The 20,170-nt window shown below is 37.7% G+C and overlaps 1 protein-coding gene across 1 annotated transcript in view; it reads right to left on the bottom strand.

Annotated features, from left to right (window-relative positions):
* Positions 1-5,918: 5,918 nt before the first annotated feature.
* Positions 5,919-20,170, bottom strand: part of syn3 (synapsin III) — a 136,117-nt gene continuing 121,865 nt past the window's right edge. Inside the window, exons 11-14 of the mRNA XM_028449245.1 lie at positions 10,769-10,900; positions 8,800-8,818; positions 8,022-8,178; positions 5,919-7,187 (exon numbers count right to left, since the gene is read on the bottom strand). Of these exons, the coding sequence (XP_028305046.1) occupies positions 7,064-7,187; positions 8,022-8,178; positions 8,800-8,818; positions 10,769-10,900 (432 nt within the window). The 3' untranslated portion in view covers positions 5,919-7,063. The remainder of the gene's footprint in view (positions 7,188-8,021; positions 8,179-8,799; positions 8,819-10,768; positions 10,901-20,170) is intronic.

Raw genomic sequence — 20,170 nt, 5'->3', positions numbered from 1 at the left:
TTTGAGTGAATTCCAATTTATTTTGGTTTTTATCTTATTTTCTGTTTAGTTTTTGCTTGTCAATGTTGTGGATTTTATCCATGTTTTTATCCATTCATTTATTTTTTTATTAACAATTAAAAACGCCACAAAACAGTCACATATTTAAATGTGTACTATTAAAATATTCAACAAACGTTGTATGGTCGGTTTACATTCACATATCACGTCCCAGCAGCTCTGTTGTGAGGGTTGCGAGTGAAGGAAGTGACGTAATCTATGCGCAGGATCAGAAAGAATTTGGTCTGTAAAAATATTAGTGACAGACAGTCTGCCGGAAATCCAAGAAGAAGAAGAAGAAGAAGAAGAAGAAGAAGAAGAAGAAGAAGAAGGTGGTTGAGGTTAGTGGAAAGGTATTGTCTCAGGGGGATTGATAGGGCGTATTTTGTTAAGGGGGGGGTGGTTAGTACGGAGCGACTGCGGCTGCAGCTAGACCCTTCTTAAAGGGTCTGACAATAAAAAGTTGAAAGGATAAATGTTGACACAGTGCTAACTATTAGAGTAATGTAAAATGGTAAAACACTGCATAATCCTAATGATACAACCAACCTTTATTTGCTAGAAATGGAACAAAGACAATGTAGATTCAAATTCAAACTAATAACTAGAATATTTGCATTTCCTGAAGGAAATGCAAGTGAGGATGCAGTACGCTTTGGTTGAAAAAGTTGAAAGAAGTTGGTTTTAGTTGAAAAAAATTGAAGAAAGTTAAAAAAGTTGAAAGAAGTTGGAATGGGTTGAAAAATTTGAACCTTAGCATTGCGCTAGCATTAGCATTGTGCTAGCAGTACCATTGCGCTAGCATTAACTTTGTGCTAGCATTAGCATTGCGCTAACATTGGCATTGTGCTAGCATTAGCATTGCGCTAGCATTAAAATTGCGCTAGCATTACGCAAACATTAGCATTGCGCTAGCATTAGCATTGCGCTAGCATTAGCATTGCGCTAGCATTAGCATTGCGCTAACATTAGCATTGCGCTAACTTTAACATTGCGCTAACTTTAGCTTTGCGCTAACATTAGCTTTGTGCTAGCATTAGCATTGCGCTAGCATTAACATTGCGCTAGCATTAACATTGCGCTAGCATTAGCATTGCGCTAGCATTAGCATTGCGCTAGCATTAGCATTGTGCAAGCATTAGCATTGTGCAAGCATTAGCATTGCGCTAGCAATAGCATTGCGCTAGCAATAGCATTGCGCTAGCATTGCGCTAGCATTAGCATTGCGCTACTAATAGCATTGCGCTAGCATTGGCATTGCGCTAGCATTAGCATTGCGCTGGCATTAGCATTGTGCTAGCATTAGCATTGTGCTAGCATTAGCAATGTGCTAGCTTTAACATTGTCCTAGCATTAGCATTAGCCTAGTATCAGCAATAGCCTAGCATTAACATAAGCCTAGCATTAGCAATAGCCTTGTATTACCATTATCCTAACATTAGCATTACACTACCATTAACATTAGCCCAGTAAACAGTAAAACCAGTAAACCTTGAAAAACCAGTACCACCAGTTAGAAGTCCAGTTTATACAGTAGTATGAGTACAAACCCCAGTATGAAGGGAAAAAGCAGTGTAACCAGTTAGAAGTCCAGTTTAGACAGCAGTATGTGTATAAATCCCAGTTTGAAGGGGAAAACCAGTTAAACCAGTTAGAAGTCCAGTTCATACAGTAGTGTGTTTAAAAATCCCAGTATGAGCTGAAAGTGAACAAACAGCTGAACATGTCAAAGTTTGAAATGTTGAAATCCGTTGGAAAATGGCTGAGCTGTGAAAGAACTAAGTTCTGAGTCTGAATGAGAACATGCAAACCCCACACTAAAGGTGAATTTGTGATGAAGAGGATGGGTGATGATGAACAGCAGAATTTTTGACACATTTCAACGTTTGAATGGTGAAAATTGGTTGAGAAATGGCCAAACAGTTAAAGTTTAAAGTTGTAGGTGAGAAATGAGAACCTGCAAACTCCACACTGAAGGTGAATTTGTGATGAAGAGGATGGTTGATGATGAAGAGCAGAATTTTTGACAAATTTCAAAGTTTGAATGGTGAAAATTGGTTGAGAAATGGCCAAACAGTTAAAGTTTAAAGTTGTAGGTGAGAAATGAGAACCTGCAAACTCCACACTGAAGGTGAATTTGTGATGAAGAGGAGGAGTGATGATGAAGAGCAGAATATTAACATTAGCAATGGGGTTGAAAAAGTTGAAAGAAGTTGGTTTTGGTTGAAAAAAACTTGAAGAAAGTTGAAAGAAGTTGAAATGGGTTGAAAAAGTTGAAAAATTTGAAAAATTTGAAAAATTTGAAAAAGTGGAAAATGTTGAAAATGTTGAAAAAAATTTAAATTTGTTGAAAAAAGGTGAAATCTGTTGTAGAAGTTGAAAAAAGTTGAAAGAAGTTGAAACAGGTTGAAAAAGTTGTGATGGGTTGTAGTAGCTGATCATGTCAAAGGTTTAGCAAAATGGCCGCCGAAGGAGTGCCAAGTATACCATAGTTTCCAATGTTAGTGGATTAGAGCCAAAAATTTCACCGGAAATAATTCAAAAAGTTGAAAAGTTTAAAAAAAATCAGAACATAGCATAATGTCCAGAAAATAGTTGAACAGTTTGAGACAAAAATCGTTGAAATTGGTTGAAAAATGCGGGAGTAGTTAGAGTAAGACGGAAGAAGAATAATAATAATAATAACTATAATAAAGTATAGGGAAAACAATAGTGAGGATGCCTACTGCATCCTCACTAATAATTGCATTTTCCAAAAACATTCAACTCAGGATGCATAAACTGAACCCCTCGGAGTCAGTTTGCTGCATCCCTGCTGAGTCGTGACTAACAGCAGGGGGCAATGCATTAATCATGACTCACAGCAGGCATTCAAAATGCTTTCCATTCAAAGGAAATGTCCTATGACGTCACTGATCCAATAGGTTTGAATGGGAGTATTTTAATCTATTTTTTTATGATTAATAAATAACAGGTAAACTTACGAGCGCAAAGGATTGTACGCTGGGGTAGCCTGGTTGGTAAAATCTGATTAAATTTGGGGTGTTCTGTAAATGTGTTCTATAATAATAAGGTACAAGGAATACAATAGTGAGGATGCAATACATCCTGACTAATTATAATGCTAATCTTATTTTTAACAGAAGTGGTTTGACTTTATGTTAAAGTTATTAATTAGTCTCAGATTTGTGTTAATGTGGAAACAGAGAGCCTTAGCATTAGCGAGTGAGAGCAGTGATGTCATCATGTCATAGTAAAGATATTTGTTGTTAGCCTGTGGCTAATCGAGAGCTATGTGTGTTTTTTTTATTCAAACAGATTAGGCAGAGACAAGCAGTGACTGAGCAGAAAAGCTGAATATAATCTATAATATTAGCATTACGCTTGATTTTAGTTTGCAGTTCAGTGCACTGGGTTGCATTTTTAAGTAACTTTTTAAAGGCCTAAAATAAAATATTTTCTCATCATTCACACTTTTTAGCAATTTTTAAATAAATAAATGAAAAGAACAAGCATGCTTGGAACTCTTTCATCAACGTAATCATAGAGCTATAGATTTTCTTTATTCGTTCATGGTGACAGTGCACTCAAACTGTAAGTGTGGGAACTGGACCATGCATTAATGGAAGCCTAGGACTTAGTTTAACAATATATCATGTTTTCTTATAGATCACGTTGATGGCTCAGTGCATGTATGTCACTTCCTGTACTTTGGGAGCAGGATGTATTATGGGAATATGGGAAAAGGGCAACCTTACAGAGCCCATTTAATCTCATTTAATGTTGTTGTGCCTAGAAATGTTCTCATCATTCAAGTAGATCTTTATTTTAATACCAACCGACTAATCAGGCACAGTTTGTAATCATGTGCAACCTTTCATTAGACGAGTATTCTCTGAGGATGGGGACCTCCGTCAGAAAATAGGGCCAAAAACTAATAATGATTCAGGAATAGTTTTAGGAAAACAACAGCACTAATGTTAGTCACAACTTCCAACATTAGGGCGATTTACTGATGATGTCCTTGTTCCGGATACCACGGCACAATATTACAGGTCAAGTGGAGTCCATCATGGTCACAAATGGAGGACCTACCAATACTTAATAACGATCATTCTGCAGCTCCATCCATTGGTGATCTCTGTCTATAAAAACCTCATGTTTTTATGAAAGTGTCAAATTTATTTGGTTAAATGAAAATAACCACATTTTATTAAAGTCATTATTGCAAAGAATAAAGGCATTTTCGGAACTAAATCTCCACCTAAACACTGAACACATAGCGTTTGAATGATATTTACCAAACAGACTTTAGTTGTGATTATTATTAAAAACCCATAGATACACATTTAGTCATTATTTCCATGAACCCAAATACCAGGCGTCTGTATTTCCTGCATATTGACCAGTTTATGACTCATTGGATTGTGATTGTGCTCTGCATATAAACAACATGGTATGAATGATCTCCTTCTGATAACTGTTTGATGATGATCTCCAACTGAAAACACAGCCAGGACAAACACTCAGACTTTGGGGATTTTCAAAGTAAAAGTAGGATTTTCCAATGGTAGTTTGGGAAAAAATAAAACTTTTTTTGAAGTTTGTCACCAGGTGCTTTATTGTCTAGCTGACTTGTGTGTTATTGCTGAGTCTGTGGTGTGTGTTTTTGAGAAGATTCTTCTGGATATCTGATATTTGTCTCTCTATAGCTATGGAAAGCCATGTGAGCATACATTTTATATCAGTGATATCAACCATAGTTAAGCTCTACTGGTGCTCAAATCTGGAGTGCATGTACTCAATTTAGGTTTACTAGTGCACACTTTACTAGTACGGCACTAGTGAAGCCTTATATGCTAATGAGGGGGCGGGCAAAGCTAATTCAGGTTTGTCGTTGGCTTTTTTAAAATATTTCAACCAATCAGGAAGCTGGATTTAGTGATAATCCCTCCTACTTCATTTGCAGTAGATCTACTAGTACTACTAGTGAATCCTTTGGCTTAACTAGTACAACAAGTAAACTAAAAACAGTCTACTAGTGCTACTAGTGAGATTTTGTGTGTACTAGCAGTAATAGTAAACAAAATTTGTGTTTTACCAGTAAAGTTTTTTGGCGCACTAATAAAGCTAACGCTAACTAATAAAGCTAATTCGTCTTGTAGACAATTTTGTGTCACTAGCGGTACGAGTAAAGTTTTTGCTAGTAACACATTTTAAGTCTAGTAGTGACACTTTTTGATTCACTAGTAAGGTGTACTAGAACCTAGCTTTGCCAAGTGGGGTACGGGTACCCCCAGGGGTATGCAAATTGTCATAGGGGGTACGTGAAAAGAAATGGAAAAACATTGATTAATGTAAGTTTGTACTTTACATGACACATAACTCATACATGAAGTCTCTTTCAAATTTTTATTAAGTTTGAGACCAATTTTCATTTAATTTGTGGAAATTATGTTAAATAACTGCATTTAAAATGACTGCAGACATGGAAAAAATGCAATTCTCCAAATATTGTGGAATATACAATGAATTTGTATATTTAGATATCTGAATTATTCGGTAATCTGGACAATAGTTTATATTTTTCTGTCTTTTTCACTTTCTCCTGCAGTCTAAAAGGCCAGATTTGTGCTGTTGGGCTACGTTGTATATGACATTACATTATTATATTTTTAAGTGTGCAGGAGTAAGGGGTACATGTTTAAGGTTAAATGTCTGAAGAGGTACAGGACTGTGAAAAGTTTGGGAACCACTGAACTGGAACAAAATTTTAGTTTACTAGTACTACTACACTACACAGTACCTAGTAACTTTTTTTTTGCCTAATAGTAGTACTAGTAAAGCCAAAAGGTTCACTTGTAGTACTAGTAGACCTAATGCAAATGAAGTAGGAGGGATTGCAAACAAATCCAGCTCCCTGATTGGTTAAAATATTTTCACGTCAATGGCAAGCCTGAATTTGCTTTTCTACTACTAGTGACACTTTTTTTACTTCAGTGTAAAGTGTACTTGGGCACTAGTTAACCAAAATTGAGTACATGTACTTCAACTTTGAGCACTAGTAGAACTTAACTATGGCTTATATCACAAATATCACTTCCCATACTACAGCAGCCATCAATACTTTATCATAATTTCAATTTTGAACAACTCCCTGTTCTTGTAATACTGATGAAGGACCCCAACATAAAGCGTTACCACTAAAATATGAACCAATGTGTGTTTTTTGTTGTTGTTAGTCAATACAATATTTACATGCAGTTCAAATACATCATAAGGAACAATGCGCTCTGCTATTTGTTGCACACTGATTACTGTTAAAATGAGATAAAATAAGACCTCACCATACAAAACAAACATTTTCTTCTCCGTTTAAGTCTCACAATGTTCAAACATCCGCTTTGTTTTGCATTTATAGTACGATTCCCCCACAACAAGCACTTACTAATCACAAAGCACAAAGTCTATGAAAAAGAACTGCAGGGGAAGATCTGAGCTGTGGTGGAAGACAGTGGCTGTGAGCGTGTCACAAAGGTTTTACCAGCTGTGTGACTGTCATCCTCACCCAATGTTGGATGCTTTAGTGGGACATTTCATTTGAAAGCACTTTGGGAGTGATGGGCCTAAAGAAACAAGCCAAAGACTTTCTACAGCACTCAGAGGACGGGTCGCTGGTGAGGACGTTTGTTATTAACTTAGTGGAGCCATACTGAATAGAAATATTGCTGTAGATGCAACCAAACAGACTGGCACAAATAGGGTTGTATTATAATGAGTATATGGCTATATACAGTCTAGAGCTCACTTAACAGAAACTTTCATCAAAATAAAAATGTTTTTTGTTTTGCTCATAAACCGACTGATGTCATGTTTTAAAACCACAGGGCAGCACATCTCTGAGCCTCTGTAGGAATAGATGTAATTATTGATCAGTGGCAAACATGAAGAAGGAAAGTGAGGTTAATAGAAGAGGAATCTGTGATCACTGCTTTAACCTGATTACTGTCAGGAAGCTTTAGTATCAGTCGGAGAAGAGGCTGGCGAAGGACTGTCGCAGGGAGCGGATGGTCTCAGCTTTGGCCTCGTCGTCCGTCTGGTTTCCTTTTAACGTCTCTGTGAAGGTGTTGGTCAGTGACTGGGATTTACTGCACAGGAGAGGACAATAGATCAGTTAAACTCTTATTCACATACCCATAAGAAAATAACATTTTCTAAGCTTCTACATGACCTACATGGGAAATTTTTGTTCAGATTGAAGTAGGACTCTTAGCGGTTAAAGATGATGTGAAATTTTGGAAATATATGATACAGAGTGACAATAAATCATGTTTTAAAAACATAAATCTGTAGTTCGCCAAAAAAAACCTAGAGATGTATATCAAATATAAAGCCAATTCTCAATATAGAAGGCTACAAAAAGAGAAATAATTGAACTAATGTATGGACACCAACTGCAGCAAGTTTAAATTGAAATTGATTCCAATAATTATTAGTCTAGTTTATTAGTTTGACCACTAGGTGTTGTAATTTGGCTTGAAATAAAAAAAACATATCCATTTTTATTCAGGTTTCTGCTGTGCCATGCGTAATGCTATTTTTGTAGATTCAGCTCGGCCTGTAGGTTCTTGTTATAGAGTTCTGTGTTTATTTTGTGAAGCATAGGACTGGAAAAAGGCCGAGTTTGTGGAGTTCTCGACTTTCCCCTCTTTGAACATAATGGCCTGGTGTGTTTGCTGTGGTCCTTTGTTTTTAATGTGGGTCGGCTACAGTTTTAGTTGAGTTTCTTAGGATTATGGAGAGGTATAGAATGTGTGATTTCATTCATTCTTTGCAACATTAAGACCAGTGAGATTCACTTAAGCTTGAGCTGAGGAGAATTTAAACTGGGATTTACTGAAATAATTAATTATTGATGAAGGCTCCACCCTGTCAGATAATTGCTGATGTAGTATATCTGCACTGAGAGCAGTGTGTCTTACTTGAGCTGTGGTGACTGTTTCTGCGCTCCAGGCCCAGAGACGGCAGGGATGGGACCGGGCTGGAAGGCCTGGCTGGGAGAGGTGGTGGCTGAGCGTGCTCTCTGAGGGGAGCCGTGGGCCGACTGGGAAGGAGAGGCAGAGGCAGAGCGGTGTCCTCCTGCAACGTTTACATATATTTCAGTCATAGATATATGTATATAACATACATATGTTACAGGCTGGTAAAAAAGCATTTTTTAAACCTAAACCTAAACCTAAAAAAAGTTAATAGAAAAGACAAAGCAAGAAGAGAGAAAACGATAAAAAGACAGAAAAAAGAAAAAGAAAAAAACAAGAGAAAAAGGGAAAATAAATAATAATAATAAGAAGAAGAAGAAGAAGAAGAAGAAGAAGCAGCAGAAGAAGAAGAAGAAGAAGAAGAACAAGAAGAAGAAGAAGAAGCAGAAGAAATACAAAGTTAGAGATTAACAAAAAAAAAAAAGAGCAGAAAGAAAGAAAGAAAAAGTAATAAAAATAAAAAAGAAAAAAAAAAAAAAATAAAACCCCAACATAAACCCAAACAGAAAGCCAAAAACCACCACATTGATACATTCCAGGCCTGTGTATAGCGCTGTATCTTAGCAACTGGAATAGATAATGTCAGACAACACATGTAATTGAAGTCTGTCTTTAATACATTTGAAAGCCAATAAACATCTACAGTGCCTTGAAATGAAGAACTGAATTACTTTAGTGGAATTTTACTGCTTAATGTTTAATTATCAGAATCAATTCTTACCTCGTCGGGGCTGTGTAGTCTGTATGAAGCAGTTCAGAGAAAGAAAACAAAGAAAATAGGATTATCATTATCACAATCACATATTATCATAATAACTTCCCCCCAATAAGATTCTTTTCCCTTCTTTTTGGGAGTTTTTGGAGTCATTTTTGTTCATTTTGTTGTCGTTTTGGGTGTTTATGTTGTTCTTTTCTGTCAGAATGTGTGTTTTTAGTCGATTTTAGTTTTTACTTTGTTAGCGCATTGACCAGTTGCCCATGTCTGATCTACATTCCTGTGATGTCTTGTTCTCTGTTTTGGAGATGGACACAAACTAAATTCAGTCAGTTGTCTACTGAGCAGAGGGATATTCCATAAAGAAGGGTTAACAAACTCTGAATCTATCCATAAACTCTGGGTCAACATACCCCACGATGGGAAACTCTGGGTATCGGATTCCATTACAGCTGGTATGAAGTGGGTCAATCAACCCTGAGTATGTAAACCTTGGGTTACTTTTGTGCACGTGCGCGATAAAAAGCCATCATCAATGGATCGAAGATGAGTTGAGCTGCCATGACAACCACCCGGAAAATAGTGATTTATTCACCGTAATGGGTGAAATAAGCCGGTGTTTGAGGAATATGAGCCTGTTCTAAATGTGCGTTCAGTCTTCAGTGACTATAGTGGCTTAAATCACCCGTAATTAGTCACACTTTTTGGTCGTTTCATCACTTTATTGCTTCAGTGACGTGACGAGCGGTGAATAATATGAATAAAATGTGTCTGAGGAGACGTGTCAGCAGCATAGGATGTCTGCATAGAGAGCCCTCCCGTTACACTGGATATAAAGACAGTAAATGCCGCTTGATATCGCATCATTTATATTGATTTTTAATGTAATATTGTCACCAGAGTCATCTCGACGTCCTAAAAAATGTCATTAAAAAACACTGAAGCGGGACGCAAACCCACGACCCATCACTTTCAAGAGCAGCGTCACAATTCTCTGCACCATCATATCTTCAGATGCACGATCTACAGATTTAACTGTATAACAATATAAAACAACAATCGAGCCTTAAAAGTGGATTCATTTAAATTATCATCTCCTCCTTTATATTATCCACAGGTTTGTATTCAGGGAACTTCACTACAGACGTCAGATGTTTTAATGCAGATCAACCTCTCAGTGACTTTCACTTAATGATCTGTATCCACAATGTTAGAAAGAAAACTACCGTTTGCACAAAAAAAACCCAAAATAAAACGTAAAGCAACACATTAGTAATGATGTGAACACGTCTGTGGTGTGTGATGTTACTAATGTGTTTCAGAGAAAAGTGTTAAGGTTCATTAAAGTGTTCAGAAACGGTGTTCAGGTGGGCGGAGCCAGGTAGAAACCCAGAGTTTCTTTGATAAAACCTGCCAGCGACCAGGTTTAGTTCACGGACAATGTTGCCATGGTAACATACTAAGAGAAGAACATACCTCGCGTTTAGAAATGGGACACTCAGAGTTTCCCTCATTTGAGCCTGAACATACTCAGAGTTTGAACATAATCCACTTTATGGAACACCCCTCTGCTCCCATGTAGGTATATGACATTAGACAACATATTATATAAATATAAAGCATATCTTGAAAACCTATCCCATCCCCATTAATAAGAGAACCAGGTTAGATTTGACCACATAACTTTACATTACTATGACATCAAAGCACTGCAAATGTTACTGGGCTCTGTGTTAAAACATTAGAAAAGCTCTGTTACAGTTAATGGTTCACCTTTAAATAATTACCTGGCATCCAAAAAACATGAATACCTCAAACTGGTCATGTTCATGGAAAAAAAAGGCAAGTATGTAATCACTTTAGTATATAAATATTCAGTTGAGATTACACATGTTTTTATTAACGGGGTAGTGTTTGTTAGATAAATCTACTAATAATCAGTATATTTGGTCACAGAGGCTGAATTGAAGCGTACCTTAACAAAGGAAGACTGAGGTGTGGAAACTCCCAGCAGCACCTGAGCCATCTTATTGATGATCAGCTCTGTGATCAGCTGTTTATCCTCCTCCACATGCTCACCAATCAGAGGCATGGAGCTGTCCATCACCTGTAGAGCACACACACACACACACACACTCGTCTGCACCTCTACTACATGTTTTACGGCTTAAACTTAGCAGGGACACAATTTATGTTCCTATAAATTTTTGTGTCCCCAGGACCAGATTGTGTATTAATGTTATTGTCCCCACAACATAACACACACACACACAGAGATAATGTGAATAACCACTGTAGAGCATAATGATGGAGTGAATGAATGAGTGATAAGACATTTTAAATAATGTAATTTTATAAACAAGTGAAATAAAACTTTAGGTTATTTACATAACCACGGTTCTCTGAGCAATATGAGTGAGATATCTCACTGTGGGGTACACACCCCTGCGTCATCCCTCAGAAGCTCAATCTCATTACGCCAATCCTGATTGGCTGGTGAACTGTGTCCATCCACCGCAGATAGACCCACCTACTATAAGTAGCGTGGGTGGAGGCTACTCGGTCATTCAAAATAAGCACCTCTTTTTACTCGCCCAGCAAGAAGGGTTGTCTGGTGAGACATTTCACTCATATTACTCAGAGAACCGGGGTTATGGGAATAACCTAAAGTTCTCTTTCATAATACTCGTTTCGATGTCTCACTATGGGATGCGGTAGCTCCCGTATTGCAGACAAGCTTATCGAGCGTACACCAGCCCGCAGGGCAAGCACTGATCCGATCAGGACAGGAAAACGCCCGCGCCACACACAGAGCGGAGACATCCAGCTTGTAAAACTGGACAAAAGTGAGGGGCAAGAACAAGCTCGCTGCAGCACAAATGTCCTGAACAGACACTCCCCTAAACAAGGCCCAAGGATGTGGCTAAACTCAGAGTTGAGTGTGAAAGCAAACCCACAGGCAGCTGAAGACCCTGACTCACATAAGCCAAAGCGATGGCCTCCACCACTCAGTGGGACAGGCGTTGCTTTGTGACAGGCTTCCTTTATGGGGCGGAGCCAAGGAGACGAACAGCTGATCGCTCCTCCTGAAGCTCCCTGTCATGCCCATGTAAGCGCACACCGCGCCTTTGTTACAAAGGCTGGGTTGGGCTTCAAGACCATCCTCACATTGCATGGGAAAAACTGAGCGCACGATGGGTACACTGACAGTGAATGGATGTCACTGACTCCCTTAGCTGATGCCAGAGTTTATCAGTAGTGTAATATTTAACAAAAAATCCACTTAGTTTTTCTTTTTTTTCTTCTTTTTTTTTATATATCTTGTCAAAACCCATACATCAAATCTGGGTTATTTAAAAAGATTTGTCATAATGTTTCAGCAAAAAAAAATATTTTGAAATGGTGAATTTAATACAAAACTGATGTATCAGCAGTATGTAACTCTACTAAGGTTTTGACTACATCTGTCATCTGTATTTATCTTTGTTAAGTTTGAAGCCTGGAAAGTAAATTAGAGCACCTTAAATGTTGGTGACCCATGTACTAAAGCAAATGCATCCACTAGATGGTGGTAGTGCACATATTATTAGGAGGGATCACTCAGCTACAGCAACACATGATAATGGCTTTACTGGTTTTAAGCCAAAAATGATGATGTCATTTTGAGTAGATCACTTAGACAAGTCTGGGATTTGTTAAACTGGAGGTCTTTGAATGGAAGCACTTTAACCTTGTGTTGGATTTAGGACTAGTCTACAGCACGATGTGAGAGAAGGACTCCAGCTTCCAGCAGCTTAAAGAATGTGCCTTCATCTGAAAATATTATGTTGCTAGGGCATGACATGGATGAAGCGAAATCCACACATAACACACTGTTAAAAGAAGAAACATAGCCAAAAAACGGTCTTTCCCACCACTTCAGCTCACGTGGATCCTCACGTGGACTGCAGAGCCACACGGGGCTCAGAGTCCCACTGCCGTCATCCCTAAGGACCTAAACACACAGTAGTGGAGAAGTGTGGCTTCTGGCTTCCATGCAGTGGAAGAAACGGTGTGGTCGTTGGCTGAAAACACCAGTGTGCAGTGTGGGATGTTGGTCAAGGCCAGTCACGTGGTTGGGTTTCAGTACAAAGTCCCTTTTATGAATAAATACAAAATGCTAAATACGGGAACAAACAATTCCAGGCAAGTGTTTGGTTTTTGGTCAGTGACTATTATTGGATTTCAACATGCCCGGGAAGAGGCTCACCGAGTCTGTTTTTTAGTTCATTACTTTTCATTCATATGATGTAATGTTGTTGAAGACTGATTTATAATTATCTAATTTGTTACCAGATACAGTTGTGCTCTCATCAAGGAAAACTTACATATTTGCACTCAGCCTCGGGTGAAGATGATGTACTTCCTCATTAACAACCTCATCTAACCACTTCATTAATTTAACATTGTTTTTTTAGGCATAATTTTGGGCTGAACAGGCGCTAAACTGTGATGGAGAAATATGACCACTGAACAGCTGTTCCCTGCGCGGGATAACAATATGAATTTGTGTTTTTGATGTGTGAATATGGTACTTTTGGCAATGTAGTGTATGTTTGTTCATGGGTCAATGTCGAGACGCCTACATTTTGACTACCAAGTGACTACCGTGGACTCCTTCAGGTTCCTGGGATCCACAATCTCACAGGACCTGAAGTGGACCTCCCACATAGACACAACCAGGAAAAAGGCACAGCAGAGGATGTACTTCCTGCGACAGCTGAGGAAGTTCAACCTGCCCCGGGAGCTGCTGATAATGTTCTACACCTCCATCATTCAGTCTGTTCTGTGCACCTCCATCACTGTCTGGTTTGGATCTACAACCAAACTAGACAGACACAGACTACAACGGATAGTCAGGACTGCAGAAAAGATCATTGGTGTTGATCTGCCCTCCATCCAAGACCTATACCTGTCCAGGGTCAGGAAACGGGCAGGTAGCATCACTGCAGATCCCTCACACCCTGCACACAATCTGTTTAAACTCCTCCCCTCAGGCAGACGCTACAGATCACTGTACGCCAAAACTACCCACCATAAAAACAGTTTCTTCCCTCAGGCTGTCACTCTGATCAACGCTAAACAGTCAAAGAGTGTCAGACCTGTTTCTGTTACTGTGAAATAACCTGGAACTAAACATATCAACCCTGGAACAACCTGTCACTGCGAAATGTTCATGGACATAATTTTTTCATTTAAATGTTCACCTATTTGCACTACTCATCAATGCACTACTGCACTATTATCTTATTATTACTATTATTGTATTTTTATTTTATTTCATTATTATTATTATTATTATTATTATTATTATTATTACTATTATTATTATCTTGTTATTTTTATTTAGTTTGCACATATTAGTCTAACTACTCTTATATTTATGTTTATACTTCTTTTTTCATTTATTTTTCTTTATTTTATTTATTTTTCTTTATTCTAGTTGATTGTTATTATTTAATGTTAAACAACCTGAGAGAGCACAGGTCACCAAAAGAAATTCCTCGTGTGTATTCATTCACTCCTGGCCAATAAAGTTGATTCTGATTCTGATTCTGATTTTCTCTTCAACTGCAAATTCTTTCAATTAACTAAGAGTTTAATGGGCGGAGTCGCTAAGAACTGAAATAAAGGGTGGTAAACCTGATGTTTCCCTAAATCCTTTAATTGGCACTGTTTCCTCACCTGCTGTGGGGAATTCACTAACATTGCAGCGCAAATCTTTGCACGTATAGACGTGGTTGAGACCGCCCTATTTAAATGAACATGTTGCTTGTTCAACGTGGAGAGGTGAGTGCACACAAACACAAAGTGACATTTGAAGAAGTTACATTGGAGGCAGGTGGACTTCTCTGTCTGCTGCACAAACATTCCATAATGTAGAAAACTAAATAAACAAATAACAATCCTGTTTAATAAACTTTAAAACCTAATGTTATTTTTCCCCCTTAATTTAATGTGGCTGCTCCGTCAGGTCGTGTAACTTTGCTCTGATAAGTCTTGGGAAAACAGGCAGATTTGGACAGAAACCGTCCTATTGATCTGTTAATGCCATTGATCTGAGTTAATACAGCAACACAGTATGTCAATCAGTCGATCAGCACCATTTGAAGATGATCTACTGAGCATCATCATCAGGTCTGAGCTCCTGAGATGTGAACCTTGTGCCATCACTGTGTAAATTACGCAGCTGGTCATCTGATTCTGGCCTGAAGCTTCTTGCCATCAACGCGACACGAGAGTTTGACGGTCAAAACATGGAGAGGAACACTGACACAGGAGCTCATTGGAGCGGGGAGTCCAGAGCGACATCCATGGATCTCCGCACACATCCTCTCTGCATCACCAGACTCCACACAGGCAGCCTAATGATCAGCTGTTTCTCTCCCTCACACACACTGTACTCTGCATGTCCTTATTCAGTAGCGTTAATATTGATTATTGTTTTATTTAAATTATTTTATTATACTAGAAAGGTTAACTGGAATATTTTTTCCACCTGTGCTGTGTTTTGCGTCAAAATTGAGTGCAGCCATGATCTCTGTGTGTGTTTGCACCTGCCTGTGGGTCGTACTATTTTCGGTGCAGAAACAGTCACCGCAAACAGTTCCAGATTTAATGAAGTGCATCGCATCCACTGCCATATCTTACTTGCATTTCTCCCTCCCATTGCTTTGCTCCACTTGTGAGATCCTCCTACTTTACATATTAATCAGACGGATACGCGCTAAATGGATTGTGGGTGCATTGTGACACCCTGAACATGCGCAGTCCTGATTTCCTGGAGTTTGTACCCCTTATTAGCGCGTGGAGTGATCTTTGCACATGTTTTAATACCCCTAAACCTTTAGTGAATCTGCCCCAGTATGTATAAAAAGATACCATATTTGTAACACTTCTCCTATGCATGAATTAACTCACATTGAATCTTTTCTTTGTTCTGGTATTTAAAGTGTTAAAAAGATAAAATATCATGTAATGCAACTGTCTGGCCACGACTGCCGATTCAAAAACAACTTTAAAATGACTTTAAATCTAAATGTATTTTCTTCCCCATTATTTCCTAAATGTGGTGTAGTCCTATATAAAAAATCTTAGTATTTCTATTTCTATTTCCATCATAATATTCATGCAAACTTTGTCCGATGATGTCCATTTCATGAAATATGATGCGGGGAAAGTCCTTTGGCGTCATTGACCTGAATACCAGCTACAGAGGCAAGGTTGGCAGTGCTTACCCAAGGATGAATTGATATTTTGATTATTTGTTTTAATTATAATATAAATAATATCAATATAAATGATTTTTTTTTTTCAATTTCTGACAGCCTACAGTACAAATAAGTTTGAAAGTGTCAGCATTTTGTGCTTTTCATAGATTCGATTTGCCACGCCCTGCCTATCCAACCCTAGTGCTCACGGCACGTCACTGGTTATGCTCTATATTGTTTTGCCTTTTGAATGTTTTTATTGATTTTCAAACTGTTGAATGCATGTTTTCTGTTGTTTTTAATCATGTAAAGCACATTGAATTGTCTTGTGTATGAAATGCGCTATACAAAAACATTTGCCTTGCCTTTTTATGTGTAGCAAATTACAACTGCCATTTTTTTAAAATTTTGTGTTTCAAGTCACACGATCACTTTACATTTTTCATGATGAAGCTGCTAAAGATCTCACTAACCGTTGATGTTCATCAGGGTTGGGGTGAATTATAATTGTAATTGAGTAATTGATAATTAATCTGAATTATAATTGTAAATGTAATTTTAAAAATTTGTCGCTGTTGTACTTGTAATTAAATTTTAATTGAGAGTCGATAATTGAATTTGTAATTGTACATACGATGAAAATTCTATAAAAATTGCAATTTAACACAAAACTGGGAAACCATGTTACAGTTCAATGTACAGTTCTACACATTTGTAGTCAACAATTACTAAAATATGTTTCATATCAAGCTTTCCCACATTTTATCATTTAATTTTTGATTTTTTTTAAATCGACATAAAAAAGGCTCAGATGCCCACAGAAAAATGAGATGATTGATATTTGTTTTTAGTGTATTTTACAGCTGATTTCAGGCTCAGTAATTGTGATTAATTGTAATTGAACTTTAGTAACTGAGAACGTAATTGTAATTGACTTCCTGAGAATAAAAAAATAATTGGAATTTAATTGGAATTGAAAAAAATGCTGGTAACTCTAATCGTAATTGAATTATAATTGAACATGGTTCATTGAAAATGTAATTGTAACTGAAAAATAAATTGACCCCAACCCTGATGTTCATACTGCTCTGAAAATACTCTAAAGGCCGTGCCTACCTTCTTGGCAAAGACTTGGCAGTGGGACGGGTGTGGCACGGCGTGTTGGCCATGTGAGTCATTACCACAGCACACTGAGTAGAGTCAAACAACTACAAGGCTCTACTTCAAAGGCTGTGGTAGCAAGCAGGGCCGGGATCCTCCCTGCTGATTTATGAGAGCACACAGCTATCCAGCTGGAGACTGGAGAGCTACCCCTGGCTTTTACAACGTTGAAGAACTCCAGTGTTGTTGTGCACGTTTTTACTGAGCAGCGCTGCCTTCTGTCTGGACATTGTGCCCTGCTGCATGGGAAAGTTCACACAGCAGAACATGGAAAACGTGCTCAGTGAAAATTATGGGGCAGTGAGGAACAGCGACAGGCGGAGGGAGGTTGATCCCATAGTTGTTATCCAGAGATTAAAAAAATACCAGCGCATGTGCTCTACCCTCTCACAGGCTAAGTTGTTTCTATAATTCACACTTGAATTTGTTTTTCATTTGAAATGTTGATAATAATATGAATAATAAACCATTGTTTTCTTTCCTGCGTCATGTTCTGTTAAATACTTACAGAACATTTGTTAGATTTAAAGGAGAATGGAAACACTTTGGCAAATGGAAATGTTTCTATTGTTTGGTAACAAAGCATTTCTGTTTTGTTGTTAGTTTTATGTTTGTTTTTTAACAATGAGCGGTTAGAACAGAAATCGTCCTGTGTGTCTGTAAACAACCATATCAACATGTTTGCAAAAAACTGGTCTTGAGTAATTTAAAAGATCTTTTATAGTTTGACTGTACCTATAACACGATGTGTGTAAGGTAACATTTCAAAAGTCTTAAAAGCAAAGGGTAAATAAATGTGTCTTTGAATTTAATTAAAAAACAGCGGGTTAAAGACGTTTTGTTTATCTGTATTTAATCCTTTTTATCACACAGGAAGTTGCACTTTTTTTCAGGAAGTAGTGGTACCTAGAATAAGGTGGATATTGCTGACATAAAAAGGAACAATATTGACTTATGACCACTAGAGGTCCTCATAAATGGTTATTTTCTTGATGGCTGTGATGAACTATGAGCACTGACATGGGCTGGAGAAGTCAGACTATGAGGGATTATTTTATTTCAAACAATCACTAAGTGTAATAAATAAATGACTACAAATAAAATAAATAGGGATGGGATCTGACAAGAATTTAGAGATTTCAATTCCATTACTGATACTTCTTATCGATTCGATTTCTTACCGATTCTCTTATTGATTCTCATTGGGTGAGGGAATTAAATAATGCAATTGGATTTATTTGCTTTAACTTTTTATTATATTATCTTTGTCTCTTTAATTTCCTGCAGGGGTATCAGCTTTCTTTTAATCCACCAGTTATAGATTGTTTTCACTGGATAATAATATATACAAAAGCGCTATATAAAATTGATGAATTATTTTTTAGGATTATTATTACAAATTATGACACATTTTGGCTACAAACATTTGAGAATATTTACAGTGCTCCTTTTCAACTTGAACAACTTGATCCAAAACTAATTCAGACGTAAAAACAAATAATTCTTCTGTAAAAAAAGAACATATTAACCAAAAGTACAGCTGCACTTGTTATGTATTTAAACGGTAAAGCTTTAGTTTAGCCTTTGTTTACATTTCTATAAATGGACCTTCAGAGACGCCGTCCCCTGGTTGTTACACGTGACGTCATCAGCCGTGTGTGTGAACATGTGAAAGAGCAAACTAAAGACAATGATCAGTACCAGTCCGTCTCCTGTGTCTGATTATTTGTTATGAGGACATAAACTGACGATGAGGTGTGTTCTTGTGGAAGTTTGTTGTTTTTGGAAGAAAAGTCCATGCAAGAAGCAACATTAGCGCGAGAGTACAGAACCCGGAAGTGAGTAGCGTAGCAACAGAGACGCTACAAACACAGCATGGAGGACAGCACAACTGCGGGTGGAGGAGGTGGATTCTCCAGTGGAGAGCAAACAACTACATGGTGGAAGGAGCTTCACTTGGTGCTAGTATAAACACAATATATAGGACCTGGAGGAGTTTATCGTTACGTATTTGCGATCTCAGAAAGAACCGTTTTTTGATTCCCATCCCTAAAAATAAATGAATGAATTCTCAAAGCATCGATCCCCAAATATTCCAGAAGCAAATGGACATCCTTTCATGCCAATGAGCTTCATATAAGGGAACATTAGCTACTGGAGACCTCGAACTTTACACTACATGACAAGAACTTTAAAATAAATGGTTAATGAAGAGCTTGTTAGTGATCATTAAGTAGAATCTTCCGAGTCGCTGACTTATCTTCGGCCTAAGAAAGAAACTGCACCCATTTGTTACCAGACTAGTTTAATAGATTACACCCCACAACACAATATGCTCAATAGTATAGCATCACATTATACTTTCAGTATAACCAAAATAGCTTAATGTCTGTCACCTCTTCTAATGTCCCACCCTAACTCCCTCTCCCCTGTTCCTTTCCCCCTCACCTATGTATAACACTGCACTCTTTTTTTATGTTTTTCCCTCTAATAAAGTTTTTCTTACCCTTCCTTAGGGAAGGCTGGTGATAGCCACAACTAAGCTATAAAATAAATGTATTTCACTGCCATAATAAACCGTGCATCGCTGTCGCAAAATTATTACATCACATGTAGTGTTGACCTTCGATGGCATGTGCATCTCTCTGCTGCATTATCAGGAACTACATGATCACTAAATCCACTTCTTTTGACTTATTTCCATGTTCCTGATTATTGAACGTAATACACTAAAGAACCAACCAGAAACAGATCTGTCAGCCATGCCATTGTTCAGATAGTGGAAGAACTACAGAGAATGTTGAGTGGAGCTGAAGGGTCATTTAACATTTAATTTGACTTTGATTAATAGTTCCATTAATCATTATACTGGATATGAAACCACTAGACATCAAGCTAAACAGTTCCATGTCAGGCTGTGACCAGTCTCCATTTACCAAGTACAGATGAATGCTGGTGTTTTCATT

Source organism: Gouania willdenowi, chromosome 6 (assembly GCF_900634775.1).
Source record: "Gouania willdenowi chromosome 6, fGouWil2.1, whole genome shotgun sequence".
In the NCBI taxonomy this organism is placed as follows: Eukaryota; Metazoa; Chordata; class Actinopteri; order Blenniiformes; family Gobiesocidae; genus Gouania; species Gouania willdenowi.
Note: the sequence above shows the minus strand (reverse complement) of the source record. Positions and strands in the feature narration are given on the sequence as shown.